This window comes from Eleutherodactylus coqui, chromosome 9, assembly GCF_035609145.1.
Source record: "Eleutherodactylus coqui strain aEleCoq1 chromosome 9, aEleCoq1.hap1, whole genome shotgun sequence".
Classification (NCBI taxonomy): Eukaryota; Metazoa; Chordata; class Amphibia; order Anura; family Eleutherodactylidae; genus Eleutherodactylus; species Eleutherodactylus coqui.
In genome coordinates, this window is record NC_089845.1 from 130,512,081 (window position 1) to 130,526,830 (window position 14,750).

Here is a 14,750-nt window from a genome sequence, read left to right on the forward strand (position 1 = left end):
TGTCCAGATATCACTTTCATAATTGATTCCACAATTTTGTATTTTTTTTTTCCAGGGATCTGGAATTATCTTCAGAGAGTCTTGGTAAAACGATATGCATCAGAAAGGAATGGCGTTAATGTTCTTGCTGGACCTGTCTTTGACTATGACTACGATGGCTTATATGACAGCCCTGACAAAATTAAAACGTAAGGAGTTGGCGTTCCTACTGTTGTGATTAGGATAATGTTCACATTCAATCCCAGGGCCTATCTAATGGATCAGATTTTTAAAATGTCCAATTAATTTCAATTAAGATAGTAGTCCCTATGGTCAAAAATAGTTGGATGGTCCAAAACTTCTTGACGACACAACCTTATTTATTATGCAGTATTAGCAGATCGTCTAGGAGATGCACGGGGCTATATTAGGGGTCACATAATGGTGCATGGGGTCTTTTTACCGTCGATTACCTCCAATTTCGCTCAAAGACATACAGAGTTTCTTTCTGTTGAGTATTGTATGACTAAAACCGATCAAAAATTGACACGCTCTATCGTATTCTGATTACTTTTAGCAGAAGATATTTCTTTATACAATATTTTTGGCAAAGGCTGTATGGCATCACAGGGAGGTTGCGCAGCTCTGTACCACTGTAGCAAGCCTCATGAACTATTTGCACTGATGTACAATCCTTACAGGGGTTCTGCCAAGAGCATGATGACCTGCTAGGGCATATGATGTCATAGAGAAGGGGTTCCTTGCTTGGGACAGTTCCACAGAGCAGAGAGCCACTCAGCTGCCCTTACTGATGGATCTTCCGCTGTACTGGTATTACAGGGCAATCATTCATGTGTTTGGCCATCCTGTAATACTATGGTTCCCATGCAGTAGCCTTCCAGGGGAAATGTGTGGCTGATTGCCTGTGGCATCCCCAGCAAAGTCAACTGATTGCCAGGAGTGCCAAGAACAGGATGATCAGCTACATTTTAGGAGGGGTTGTGCATGTTAGCGCAACCCCCTTTAAACAGCTGCTCCTCTCGCATGAGCACAAAGGATCGGGTATGTTGAAATCCTACATGCACAATCCTTGTTTCCTCCAACATGTTGGGCTCCAGATCACCAGTTTCCTTCCACATTCCAAAAACTGATTGTGGTTAATGTTTTTATTGTGCAAGATTGGTTCGTTATATTGCGAGTGCATCTAGAACAGGGACTAATGTGAGTTATTACATGTGTACAGCGCTATGGAATATATTGACGCTATGTAAGCAATGGCAATGTTGTTGAATAGCTCCTAGAGTCTGTAGCTCAAGCTATAGAGTACTATAAAGATGACATTAAAGATATATATATTTTTTCCCCATTTCAGGTTTGTTGATGGAACAATCCCAGTCCCCACACACTACTTCTGCATTATAACCAGCTGTCTGGATTTTAACCAACCGGCTGACAACTGTGATGGGCGATTATCCGTCACTTCCTTTATCATTCCACACAGACCAGACAATGACGAAAGCTGCAATGTAAGTCCTTTTCGGTGATTACGTATAACATGCACATTCTGTAGATCCATAACTCACATTTATGGGGTATGTGATGCGACCTCCAGGTGTAATATAATTGTGATTGACAAGCTTCTCTAGTGTATATTTAAACCAGCATGTATACGCATTTCGAGGTTGACGTGTGTCCTCAGTAAGTTTTGAGGAAGAGGTTTATTAACCTTTGAAATGCGTTTACATACCCCCAAAAATTATGCATGTATATCTCATTTTCTACTGGAGTTGCTCCACCATTTTTTCTATTAATCTACACTGAACACAATTTATGGCTCTGCAGTGTCAAAAATGTATTATTTTTTAAATTAATTTATTGTGGTTTTCTGAACTTCAGACAGCCAATCGGAGAGTGAAATTCACCAGTGATTGTTCACTGTATTTCAGTCCTGCATACATGGGGACAGGTAATGTGGGTCTTCTGTGTGGTGCGAGGTTCCACAAAACAGCATTATAGATCTCTCCTAATCGGATCTTGAAGTAGGACTTCATAGGGAAATTCCTGAAGTGAAGTTTATTTCAGTATTAAAGGGGTTGCCCAATGAAAAGCACATATTGTGCCTCCACAAGATAGGTGACTGGTGGCCTGACTGCTGGAACCTCTGCCGATCACAAGAACGGGGGTCCTGAAGGTCCCTGAATGAATGGAGAGTGTATGTGTGCTACCACTAAATTTATTCGGGGACCTCCAAGACATCCAATTTCATATTCATACAGTGGGGGTCTCAGTGGTTAGACTAACCAATCAGACACTTATCGCCTATCCTGTGGGTAGGTGATAAGTTCTTCTTGTGGGACAACACCTTTAAGACGCAGAATAAAAACATCTAATTTTGTAAAAAATAAAAATGGTATTTTTTTGTAATGTGTTTGAATTTTAATTTTCTTTTATCCAAAACATATAAAACGTATCTGAGAATCAAGAACTTGGATGATTCTGTAATATTTATGAAATTTTCCATCAGACTGGATGGCTTTAGAATTTCTAAATTGTCCTAATCTACCTGTCCTATAAAGTGAACCTGTCACCTGGAGCTGAAACCAACTATTTCATAATTTGAAACCAAGATTGCTCAATGGGGTTTTCTGGCTATGGCCTAGAACATTTCTACTTAATTTGCTCTCTTTTCTATGCTGTGATTTGGACTTCTCATGCAAATGAGCAATTGGGTACAATTATAGCTATATGTCCACCTTAACAGACAACTACGTAAACTAAATAACATTGCCAGTAATCTTGATTAAGCAATATCCTACTGTTTGTATCATTAGGGGGCACCAAAGACTGTGGGTATAAGCTGCTGCCACTAGGAGGTGGAAACGAAGCAAAAAAAAAAGTGTTATCTCCGCCTAAAGGAAATGCCCACCTGCCCACTGAACCTCTATTGCCGGATCTCCTTTAGTCTGTGTAATAGGACCAGATTTATCTTGTGCCTCCCCATTCTAGATCATCCGATTCCTTTGCCTCCCCCTTCTCAATTCTGCTGGAGGCTTGCACTGATGTATTTTCCCTCATTTGTGTCCTGTGAAAAGATCTGTTACATTTTTGGATTTCTGGTGGAACAGAATTCGTTATAGCTTCCATGGTGAACAAACTCAATGGTACAGTCTAGTAAACTGTACCACAAACCTATTTTTTTCTAGATACTTGGACTTTGTCAAAGTACTCTCATGGAGTGGAAGCAACCAGGCAGGTGATTCTTCAGACCTCAGCATTTCATTGTTGGATAGCTCTCACCTCTGAGTGACATTCGCACTGAGCATACTTGTGGCTAAAGTTCCCTTTCCCAGAAAAATCACTGGCCCTTGGTTTCTATCAAGAACCTGAAATATCGTTCCAATTCTTTTGACGCTTTTGCAGCCCACATCTCACAGAAAGTGAAGACTCTTGCAAAACAGACTACAAAGTCAGGCATCAAACCAAGTACTTCCAGATGCCTATGTCCCCAACGCTGTACAGTAAGCCTTGGTGGATCCCTCTTTTCATGAAGGTGAGGCCACACGCCAGTTTTCTCAAGTGGGTTAAGGAGGCTCCTTCCTTTTTCGGGCCTCTTGCTTTGGAATTTATTCTAGACACATAAGCCTGCAATTTAGGGTTTTTGGACTCAAAAATAGAGCTAGTTTCTTTGTCCCCAGATTGTTGTGCTCACTCTTCCTTTTAAGCATCATGCTATGGACTCACTCCTACCTCCAGATTGTGTTTTGTTTCTGTTTTTTAAGATTCAACCATTTATTACTCTAGTGATTTCCAGTTTCACAAGAGGAACGGTTTTCGCACATTTGGTACCGAATAGGTTTTTTTTTGGTATACAACATTTTCAGTGGAATTACAGTATGCCTCTAGGAAACAGAGTGACTGACTTTCTTTCAGCCTGGCAACTCCTCTTCATGCTCTCCCAGGGATGCCCATCACTCTGGCCATACCATACTTGGCCAGCATCCTGGCAAAGGATCCTTCCTGTCCCAAAAGCCTTGACAAATTCTGCTATTAGAGACCATGGAGAAAGACTAACCAAAGAAGTACTAACTTTTATGGGGCCTGGAATCCCCTGCTAAATCAGCTACTATTTACTTGCTGTTTGCTTCTCTTATCTGCCCCTATTGCTTGGTATAAACTTATTAGCTCTCCGCCTGTCAAAGGAATTTAGTCTATAAAAGGACCTACCATTTTTTTTGGCTGGTGTCTGCCTCCTACTGGCAGACCCACCGTCTTCGGTGTGCCCAATGAACTTAGGCAAGAAAAGGTGAGTAATAAATAAACCCTATTTTGTGCCTACAGCTCTTTTGCAGGGCTGTGTGTCTCCATGGTAAAGGACAACAAGCACATCCTGTGTAGCCTGAATCTACAAATTTATGAAATAGTAGAAAACTCCTACAAGGAGTATGGCTTCAGGATCACACTACAGTGCGTTTGCTTGTCTAATACCATAGAGACACTCGGATCTGTATGGGAGCTGGATACACAAAATGGTAGGATTTTTTTTTAATCAAGATGTGTAGAACTAATTAAGATGTATTGCAGCAATGAGGAATATTTGGCTTGAAAGGTGGATATAGACTATTGAAGTCAATATAAGGTATTGGGAAAGATTTACTGACCAAAATTCATGAAGTACATGGTAAACTGTACCAGATTTATGATGTTTTTGGCTTAAATGTTTTGAAAAGTATCTAGAAAAAAATGTGACTAGGAGAGGCCGTAACATTTGGTGTGCATCATATAGCTACCCATGTGAGTTGCTCTAAAATACAGCATTGTGCCATGTGTGCCATTTAGATCAATTTGAGCAATCTTTGCCAATTTGAACATTCACTATCAATCTACTCCATAATATTAATTTTAGAAAATGTCATAAAATCGAAACCCTTGGTGACCAGGACACTTGTGTTTTTTATTTTTTTTTATTGTTCAATATGCAATTTAAACAATCGGTGTATTATTTGCAAATATAGAAATTGTTGTGAAATCTTACTAAACCTAACTTCTGGGAAATTTAACAATGGATTACAGAATATTGCATATTAATACCTTTACCAAACAATGCTTGTGACCGTGAATTAACTTGCATCTCTGATTGCCAAAACTTTACTGTTCTCAATGCGCCGCTTGTGCATGTTGGCTCTTACAGCTTTGTGTTGCTCGACCAGTTTCAACAAAGTTGTAACTTGGAAGTTCATTTATATAATTTCATGAAAATCTCCTCAAGAATGCCTTGGGGCTCCTTCGCATATGTCTAGCCCGCCAGTAATACAAAAATGCCAGATAAAAACTGATAGGAAACTATAGGATTTGTTTGTTATCGGGTTAGTTTTGTGCCCAGTGGTATTAGTTTTGCCCTTGGACGTTTTCCCACGCTACACTGAGAGAGGCTTCTCTACCTGGCTCTGGATGCTAGACAAGTGCATAAGCTCTTCATCAATTGTGTCTAACAAGACTGGACAGACGTAACTGTTAGATGTGAATAAACCCTTACTTTAGGATTTACTATTTGTGTTCTTGAAGTGGGGAATAAGGGCATGAATATAGAGTATAAAAGGGTCTGAACTGTAAAACAATTTTAACCTCTTAAATTCCACTTTCCCCACCCAAAAAAATAACAAAAACAAACTACTATCCAAAAATGTATATTTTTTTCCAGCCTATGAGGAATATAAACAGCAGTAAAGAAGGTTCAGCAGTATCCTTAGATAACTACTCATGTTACTCTGGTCCTAGCCAAATTGGTCAATGTGAACACTCACCGGTCATAATCTGTTCCATTAGCAACCACATGAGCCAAATTAAACATGAAGTTGGACTCTAATGGTGCATTTACACACAGAGATATTGCTCAAAATTCGTCAGAAACTGACAGTTTTGTGTGATAATTTTGCATAGGTACTAATCAGACTTTTAGTATGTCATTGCATGTATTAAGAGTACAGCGGGTGGTCTGTTCTCTAAATACATAGCTATTGTTCTCTAGCGGGACAGCAGCTGTTAACAGCTGTTAAAGAATGTTATCAGCGCTGCCCGTGGAGAACACGAAGTGCGGTCCATCTTATCTTATCCTGGGGACGAGAATTTCATGCGGACCTGTAGTTGGCGATGGACGATAAGTGCATGGTAAGTGCACGATGGCACACATTTATACAGAATGATTATCGCTCAAAAGATGGCTGTTGAGCAAATTCTGAGCAATAATTGTTGTGTGTAAAAGGGCTTTAAGCTGAGTACTGAGTAGCGGAGGTGGGCCGCGCTGGCTTCTCCCTGCCCATAGCATGCAGAGTGACAGCTTTCTACCTGTACACAAAAGGGGAGAGCTGTCAGTCTGCATGATGTGGGTAGGGAGAAGCCACATAGCCCACCTCTGTGTCTCAGAGCTCAGCTCAGAGTCAAACTTCATGAACCTTTTGATTGAATCCCTTTTTAGGTTTTCTACAATTACAGTGTTACTACTCCATGAATACTGCCTATACTCATGTTCACAGGCCTCAAGCCACACTAGTGTATCATTTGCCCAATAGAAAAAAATTAACGTTGGGGTCCCTTTTCATCTTTTCCCTTCATCTAGTAATGAAAGGACCAATTTTTTTCCCTTAAAGAACCCTGTTTAGGAGAAGTATGACTCTTTAGCCAGGTTTTTATGTTTTGTATTTCTTTCATGCTCGTAGATACCTATGTATTTTCCTAATGCCCATAAGGGTAGAGATGGGAATTGACCATAGCAGTCACAGTTGCTGCCTTTATTATATATACTACTTTGATACTTGGTTAAATGTTTTTCAAAAATTATGTTGATGCTAAGAAGGGTGCAGACGACCTAAAATACTGTGCTTGCTGTGTACCTCCTTATGGATCAACTAAATATGCTGGCACGTTTTACAAAATGAACTAATTCTGCATGGCCTAAAGAAAAGTCCTGCTTAACGAAAAAATGACAAAACTCAATGACCTCATACTAAAAGCACGTAAAGGACATGTACATGCACACTCTGTGTTTTGTGTTCTGCTTCTCCTTTCCATGACTAATTTTTCTTCATGTATTCATGTTTCCCATGTCTCCAGTCTGTTTTTTTACTTTTTTTCCCCTCACGTATGTATATTATTTGTATGTCATCCTATGTCCTGACTCACTTTTATGAACTGTATAAAGATCTTTCCCAAGTAGGATAACCTTTTACCATGAGTAGGTTCTCCTCAGCTAAGTGTAGAATGGTAGGCAATGTCTATCCTTTTTTCATTGGCAATGAGTTTGGAGCTTCTTAAGCTGGTCCTGCACTTTAGATGAACCTTGGATAAATCCAATGATTGTTGGTTTACCAATTCTTCCCTAACAGCAGATAAGGGGAGATATGCTGCTGTGGAGTGTAAGCCACAAAAGATCCCCGCACTCTATTGAAAAACATGTGTGCTCAGCTGCGTGTGCAGTACATGTTCATGGTGGAATGGGGAGGAATAGTTGTTAAATGACAGATATCTCTTGTGTATATAACCAGATTTCGAAGCCATGTTATCTAACTGTGGATGAGCTTTTATCCTAGTAAATGTCCCCACAGGATATGTGGTGTTAAAACATTTAGCCAATACATTTTGGCATTGATTGCAGAATAGGGCCATGGTTCAAGCATAAAATTAAAATAAGAATCCACATCCATTTTTGTAATCCCATACCTCCGAAACCAGATCTTTTCAATTTGTCCTAAATTCCCCAAGCCATTAAACATCTTTTTTTTTTTTTACAAAGCTGTAGACCATCTATGGTATGGAGAAGATATCTAGGCAGGCCAAAAATGGTTTTTGACCTATGAACTCCTCTTAAAGCTTTGAAACTTGTACACAGCTGATACTTTTTTTGGCCAACCAGAAAAATATTTGAAAGCTTTTGGAGCACAGAGACCCCATGATCAGACATTTAAAATTTCATAGACGTGTTTTTTGAAAAACTTTGAACCTAATAGCCTGTAAAGGATAATGCCTTGGCACCCTTAGAAACCTGCAGTTATCAAATGAGCCAACTGGCCACGTCAAATTTGCTGGTCCACTTATACAAAATGATTGACATTAAAGTAATTTGACACCTTCAATGGTCAGTAGTACCTTTCCATAGTCTCTTTGATGATGAGGCAGCCTTAAAGCATTGTAATGGTGCTCAATTATAAGTATTAGCTTTGACATTTCTAGTGTAGAGAGAGTGTGTGAGGAGATGAGATGCTCTACAAGCAACCATAGCACCTTTTGGTTTCATTGAAATCCATGATACTCTAGTGTGAATATTTGGTTAGAGTCTTCTACTGATGGGCTACTTTTTTTTCTTCTTTTTGTTCATTAGACCCAATGGTCATCCCAAGTTCCTTGCTACTAAGACATATTTTAACAGACCAAATAAAGGTTATAAGTGGCAAATTCTTTATTTAAAAAAAACAGCAAGTACGCCTATCCAATATAACAATTGTCCATTGATAATTACTATGCTATACAGACTCCTCCAGCAGATGGGTCATAATGTGGCGCAATGGCTGCTCTTAAAATTTCTGCCCCACAACATGTTCTGTTTCTATTTCAGCTTCATCAGAGGGTTGGGCTTAAATGGCAGCCATTGTGCGCTCATTGTGTTTTTTTTACAAAGTTTGTCACAAATTATATTAACAGAACAAATAAAGGTTACGTTTTAGTAGCAAGGAACCTAGGAGGGCAATTGGGTATAAAGGACAAACTAATATACACAGTTTGGCACCAGGTTTCCTGGGAGCCTAGTTATATGATGGTCTACTGATGGGACTCTCCAACCAGCACTGAGGGGCTTCAAATGCTCTGGAAAGTATTGTAGCCTCTTCATTTTCTCGAATTATTGAGTCAAATCCCCCTACTCTATATTATGATAGGTCAAAGAATAGTCCCAAAAAATTTGAGGAAACTACTTACATGTGGAAACCATGGACATTTGTCTTATTTTTCTTCCTAATCTCTATTTGGCCAGGTAGTGCAATTGCATGCAAAATCTGTAATTCTTCAAGTTTTAGGACAAACTGTTCAGCAGAAAATCTTTTGTGCTTTTTTTCTTTTATTTTTGTTTTTATAGTTTGCCAGGTCCGGTCCCCAGAGCTCTTCTAAAGTCAGGTCAAAGGGGCTGGTTAGTATGTTTCTTTCTCTTTCTTGTTCATCATAAAGATTGTCTTTAGTTAAACTTTAGTTGACATTTCAAGAACCTTAAGGAAAAATAAACCCACTGCCATTGAGTAAGCAAAGAGTGCCTCCAGCATGGAGCAATTTACTCTTATCTGTTGTCGTCTTGTGTGTTTCACCAATCAGCCCTTCTCATGTTTGTCAGCACCAGATGTCTCCGCTCTTTGGACAATCTCCGGGGAGCAATTCACTGTGGCTGTTGAAACTGTTCTTGATTAATTTCTAGGTCTGTCCTCATACAAGTCTCCGTGTCTACAACTTCCTCCATGTGGTTTTGTGTTTCATGTGGCTCAATATGTGTTCTTCCTGTACTAAAACAAAAACACACAGTACACGTTAATGAAAAACTGCTCTGCATTGACGGATCCTTCTCCTGCAAGTATAGTAAGACTTTCTGTGATATATAGTTATTGGGATATTTATTGCACACAAAACAGTCCCCTCAACAAAATGACCTTCTCCAAGACAATCCCACAAAAAACAGGAGAATTGCGAGGTATACTTACATCCCTCTCCCGAACACACACTCGTTTGCTACATTCTACTCCTCCTTTACAAGCATTATATATTTTGACAGTTTCTGTTTCACAAAGAAGAATGCTACCATCCATCATCACTTTGTAGACCAAATAAATGATTGCAGTGCTCATCCATTAGAGGGAGAATAAACTTTTTAGGGCCCGCTCACATGGCTCTATACTCAGGCCATATGCTGTCTGGGTAATTCCACAGACAGTCTACTGACCAATTACAGCCTATGAGACACTTAACATGAATGATTATCTGTGTGGAAGAAAAAAATCACTGCAATTTTCACAGACAAGAATAGGACCTGCAGTGTGCAGGGTCCTCGGAGATCAAAAAGCACAAGGACGAATATCCATGTGCTGTCTGATAAAAGTTGTGCCCGAGTTTCTGCAGCAAAACTCTCAGACGGTCGTATGAATCTAGCCTATTAGTACAATCAATGATTAAAAGGTGACATCTTCTCTAATTAGAATCCTTGTTCTTCCTTTTCTTCTCCATCTGGTCCAGGCCATCAGGATGAATTCTCCAAGCCACAGCTCATCTCTGCAGAGTTTGCCATATATCCGTGCACCAGATGTGTACCAGATGTTATTTTAACAGCTTATTCAGGATCTATCATAGTTGCCATAGTTCCATTATGATTAGAAGGCATGATGCTAGTATGAACACAGCCTTACGGAGGTGTTCTGCACTAGAAACATTACATATATGGTGGTGTACACTTGTACCATAGAGGGGCACACAAAGTGTCTGTAGATGTGGTATACAGAACTGTAGGGACTCCATGTACCTCCATTGCAGCTGTCTTATAAACAGTTGCAATCAAAATTATTCAACCTCCACTGCAAATTAGGTTTATTTGTCAAGTTTACAAACTTTCAGCCATTTGCAATAAAAAAAATTCAAACAAAAATAATTTAAATAGCTGAACACAACTGATATAATATGTTTCTCCAAACTCAATCCTCTGAATAAATCCTTCAAAAGAATGATTACACAAGTGCCGTCACTGCTCTTGTATTAGTGCTGATTGCCAGGCTGCACTTGCAGGTTCAGCCAAACAGTTGTCAGTAAAACGCGAGCGCTAGTGGCTCCCACTAGCACTTGTGTAATAGCAGCCATAAGAGCACAAATTTGCAAATCAAGGACTTGATTAGTTACATCAGGTGTGCTTGAAATAAAATGCATCAAATACCTCGACTGGCAGGGTGTGTTGACTGTGATGTTTGACTGAATGTTAGAGATATGGCTAAGTTAAGAGTGGTCCAAAGGGTTAACAAACAAAGAAAAGGGTACAAAAAGTAGCAAAGGAACTGAGTGTTCCTGGAGATGCAGCTGGAAGCATGGTTTGCAAGTTCAAAGTTAAATTAACACTGGCTACACAACCTTGGATGTGGCAGAAAGAGGAAGCCATCAGTGGCTGCCACCAGATTCCTGAGCAGGCAGGTGGTCAAAAACCTTCGAATGACTGCAAAAGACCTGAAACAAGTTTTAGTAGCATCAGGCACTGAGGTTTCTGTTTGAACAGTAAGGCTGCCTGTCCACGGGCAAATTTTCATTGCGTTCCCCGCGGCGATAACGCAGCCGTGGGGAACGCAGTGAATACTTTCCAGAGAATCATAGCGATTCACCGCTTGCGGGCGGCAGATTGCAGCATGCTGCGATTTGCCGCGGTGAGCCTATCGGTCAGATAGGCTCAGTGCAGAGAACAGTCTGCTCTCCCCTGCTCCCTGGCGGCGGCTCCCGTGGCAGAGATCCGCTGTGGGATATCGCTACGCCCGTGGACAGGCAGCCTAAGATGCATACTGAATGTAGAAGGGTTTTATGCCTGAACTCCAAGACATCACCTCTATTGACCTAAAAGCTCCCAAAAAGTTGACTCAGTATGTTCAATACCATATTAATAAGTGACAGGAGTTTTGGGATTCTGCTTTGTGCAGCAATGATACAAAAAAACTGGAATTTTTCAGGTCTGTGAATTAGGGGTATGTCTGAAAGAGAAAGAATGAAGGATATGCAAAACACCCTTCTTAGGTCTCAACTCCACAATTGTCTTTTCACCTCTTATGACGCTGTGTGGTATGCGGTAAATGGAGTCCATGATAGTCAATAAACTTTCATTGATCTATGCCCATGTGCATGTACACACTGCGTATTGATGCGCACGAGAAATAGATCGCAGCATGCTCTATTTCTCTGCATACCACACAGCGTGAGCTTTATACATTTGTATATGCAGCATTTCCAACGCTGTTCATACATAATACATTGCGAATGGGTGGAGCTTTCACAGGCAACCCTGCTATGAAACAGAGCCTGGAAGTTTAAAAAAAAAAAAGGCATGCTGCGCATGACCGTGTGTGTGTAATACATGGCCATGCGCAGCGCACTTGCAGCCATAAGCGGTCTTTGCCGGCAGAGCTGCTATTTACAAACATTGGTAAAAAGCTGCGGCCGTGGGCATGAGGCCTTATAGTGAATCATAGAGGTGGCTCAGTGATACTCTAGGGTTGTTTTGCTGCTACTAGTACTGGAAACCTGCAGTTTCGGGAGGGCAAAATGGATTCAATCTAATATAAGGAAATCCTAGGAGAAAATATGCCTTCTGTCAGGAACCTGAAGCTTGGGCATCATCGGAGCTTTTTAACAGGAGAATGACCCCAAGCATATTTAAAATTCCTCAAGACTTGCAGCAGGTCGTAACAGCAAAAGGTGCTCTACTAAGTACTAAGCAAATAAGGAAAATGGAACAATACTTCTGTAGCGCCACCTATTGGATGGCAGCTTTTTTTCAAATCAATGCTTGATCCTTTATACAGGTCTGTAGAGCAATGATTGGGAATTGAAAACCAAGCCAGAATCTTGACACTTGGACCCCAACGATCAAAACCTCTGACGTGTCACTACAACATTTCTGAACATGACTGAAAGTTTAGTTACACATTCAATAGTCTGTAGAAGTCTGGCATTGGGTCCACTTACCTGCTGGGCCTGGGTATATTGGCACTGGTCGCATGTATGCGGTTGACTTCCCTCATGGAAAAATCTGCCTAATAATAACCATATTCTGCTTTAATACTACAAAATACTGCACCATACACAGACAGCTGTTTCTGGGTTTTTGCCCCTCATCAGTGTGCAATAGGATCCTGGCTTGGCTAGTGAGAGGCCTATGATATGGATCAAGAGGGGTAATATCACTCCGTAGGGAGAGCACCAAGATGGTGAGTGAGGAGACTTGTACCCCAAAACAGCTGTCTGTGTATTGATTCTGGCTTGGTTTTCAATTCCCAATCATTGCTCTACAGACCTGTATAAAGGGTCAAGCATTGATTTGAAATAATGCTGCCTTCCAATAGGTGGCACTGCAGAGCTATTGTTCCATCTTCTTTATTTGCATATTACGCAGAGGAGCATGGATGGCCTTATAAGTCTCCTCACCTTCTTGGTGCTCTCCTTAAGGAGTGATGTTACCCCTCCAGAGTATGTACTAAAGAGACTTGTCATGAAGGGGGTGAATAATTCCAAGATTGCAGTAGTTATTAAAAATAGCATTTTGTGGTGAATTTGGAGAAATCACTTGTGATATTATTTGTGTTTGAGCAATTTTCTAATTGTTCTTTTTTTTTTGCAAACAGCTGAAATCTTGTAAATTTTGCAAATCTATGGTAATTTGTAATGGGGGTTGAGTAATTTTTGATTACAGCTATATGTTGTGTTTTCAGCTGCTATCCAAAAGATTTGCCCCACGACCTTTCATACTTCCATTAGTCTGTCCTATTTCTAACTCTAACACAGAATTTGCTCTTTTTTTCTCTCCTCCAGCAGAACTCCGAGGATGATTCCAAGTGGGTGGAGGAGCTTTTGAAGTTGCACACTGCACGTGTCCGAGACATTGAGCAGCTCACTGGACTGGACTTCTATCGAAAAACCAGCCGAGGCTACACAGAGGTCCTGTCCCTGAAAACGCACATGCATACGTTTGAGAGTGAGATCTAAAGCGCACAACTCACAGCTGTCGGCGACTCTTTCAAGTGGTGTATATTTTTATATTGGTTTTATTTTTTTGTATTTATTAATTTTTAAACCAGGACACTTAAATATATTAGTATTTTAATCCTTCATGTCGTGCACATGTCATTCGTCCAGTAATGTTGTTTTGTAGATGTCTGTGTTAGGAGATCTCGTACGGCTGCAGCTAGGCTCATAGACTAAGCTTTTTAATAGTGCTGCAGAATTTCTACTTGCACCGGGAATTTTTACTTTTCTAGTGCAGCGCTGATATATATTTGTAGACTTCCGAATCTGTAGACTACCGAATCTGTAAAGTGACTTATATTAACTGGAAATTGTGAACAAACATCTATTTATGTCGTATGGATTAATGGAACCTCTTATAATAAACCGCACAAATTAATTTTTAAGCTTGTTTCTCCTTGCATACTTTATATCAAGTTTGACACATTATATGAAGGACAAATGAGGCAGAGCATGCCCTCTACCACTTGGTTGCCTTGATCACTATCCAGACATTGCCTATACTGAGATACAAGGCCCAACGCTGAGGAGATGACAGGGGTAGAGATGGCACCTGTCACGGTGGCTCTGCCAACTCCTCCCTGGAGGGCATGTGCAACCTTGGCCAAGGCGCCGCCAGGCCTCTTCCAAGCAAAGCTGAGGCAGCTGTTATCTGAATAGGTGGTGTGGTGGATCTAAAGAATTATGTCACAGGTGACACCACCGTTCCTTACTCCGCAGGATGTCTGACGGGAAGAAGAATAACTGAGCCCACACACAAGTACTTGACAACCTCAGTCGCTGGGAACGGTCAGTGCCTGGAATTTTCCTCGAAGAATAGGCAAATTCCCATACCAGTGCAGGATAGGCAAATTACGGAGGTCAGGGAGGAAAACACAGGATGCCGCCTACAGTCCACGTTATCTGTATGACTCTGCTCCTAGACACATGTACTTCAGGACACAGGATGATACCGGGCCTACAGTCCAAGTTATCTGTAT

General features: G+C 40.6%; 1 protein-coding gene across 7 annotated transcripts in view; it reads left to right on the forward strand.

Moving 5' to 3' along the window:
- ENPP2 (ectonucleotide pyrophosphatase/phosphodiesterase 2) overlaps window positions 1-14,156 on the forward strand; it is an 80,544-nt gene extending 66,388 nt beyond the window's left edge. For 2 of the 7 annotated variants that reach the window (XM_066578508.1, XM_066578512.1), the window contains 4 exons: window positions 56-188; window positions 1,352-1,505; window positions 9,101-9,151; window positions 13,558-14,156. In XM_066578508.1, coding sequence (XP_066434605.1) covers window positions 56-188; window positions 1,352-1,505; window positions 9,101-9,151; window positions 13,558-13,731 — 512 coding nt within the window. In that variant the 3' untranslated portion in view covers window positions 13,732-14,156. The remainder of the gene's footprint in view (window positions 1-55; window positions 189-1,351; window positions 1,506-9,100; window positions 9,152-13,557) is intronic. The other 5 variants (XM_066578509.1, XM_066578513.1, XM_066578511.1 and 2 more) reach the window with 3 other exon arrangements.
- The last annotated feature ends 594 nt before the right edge of the window (window positions 14,157-14,750 follow it).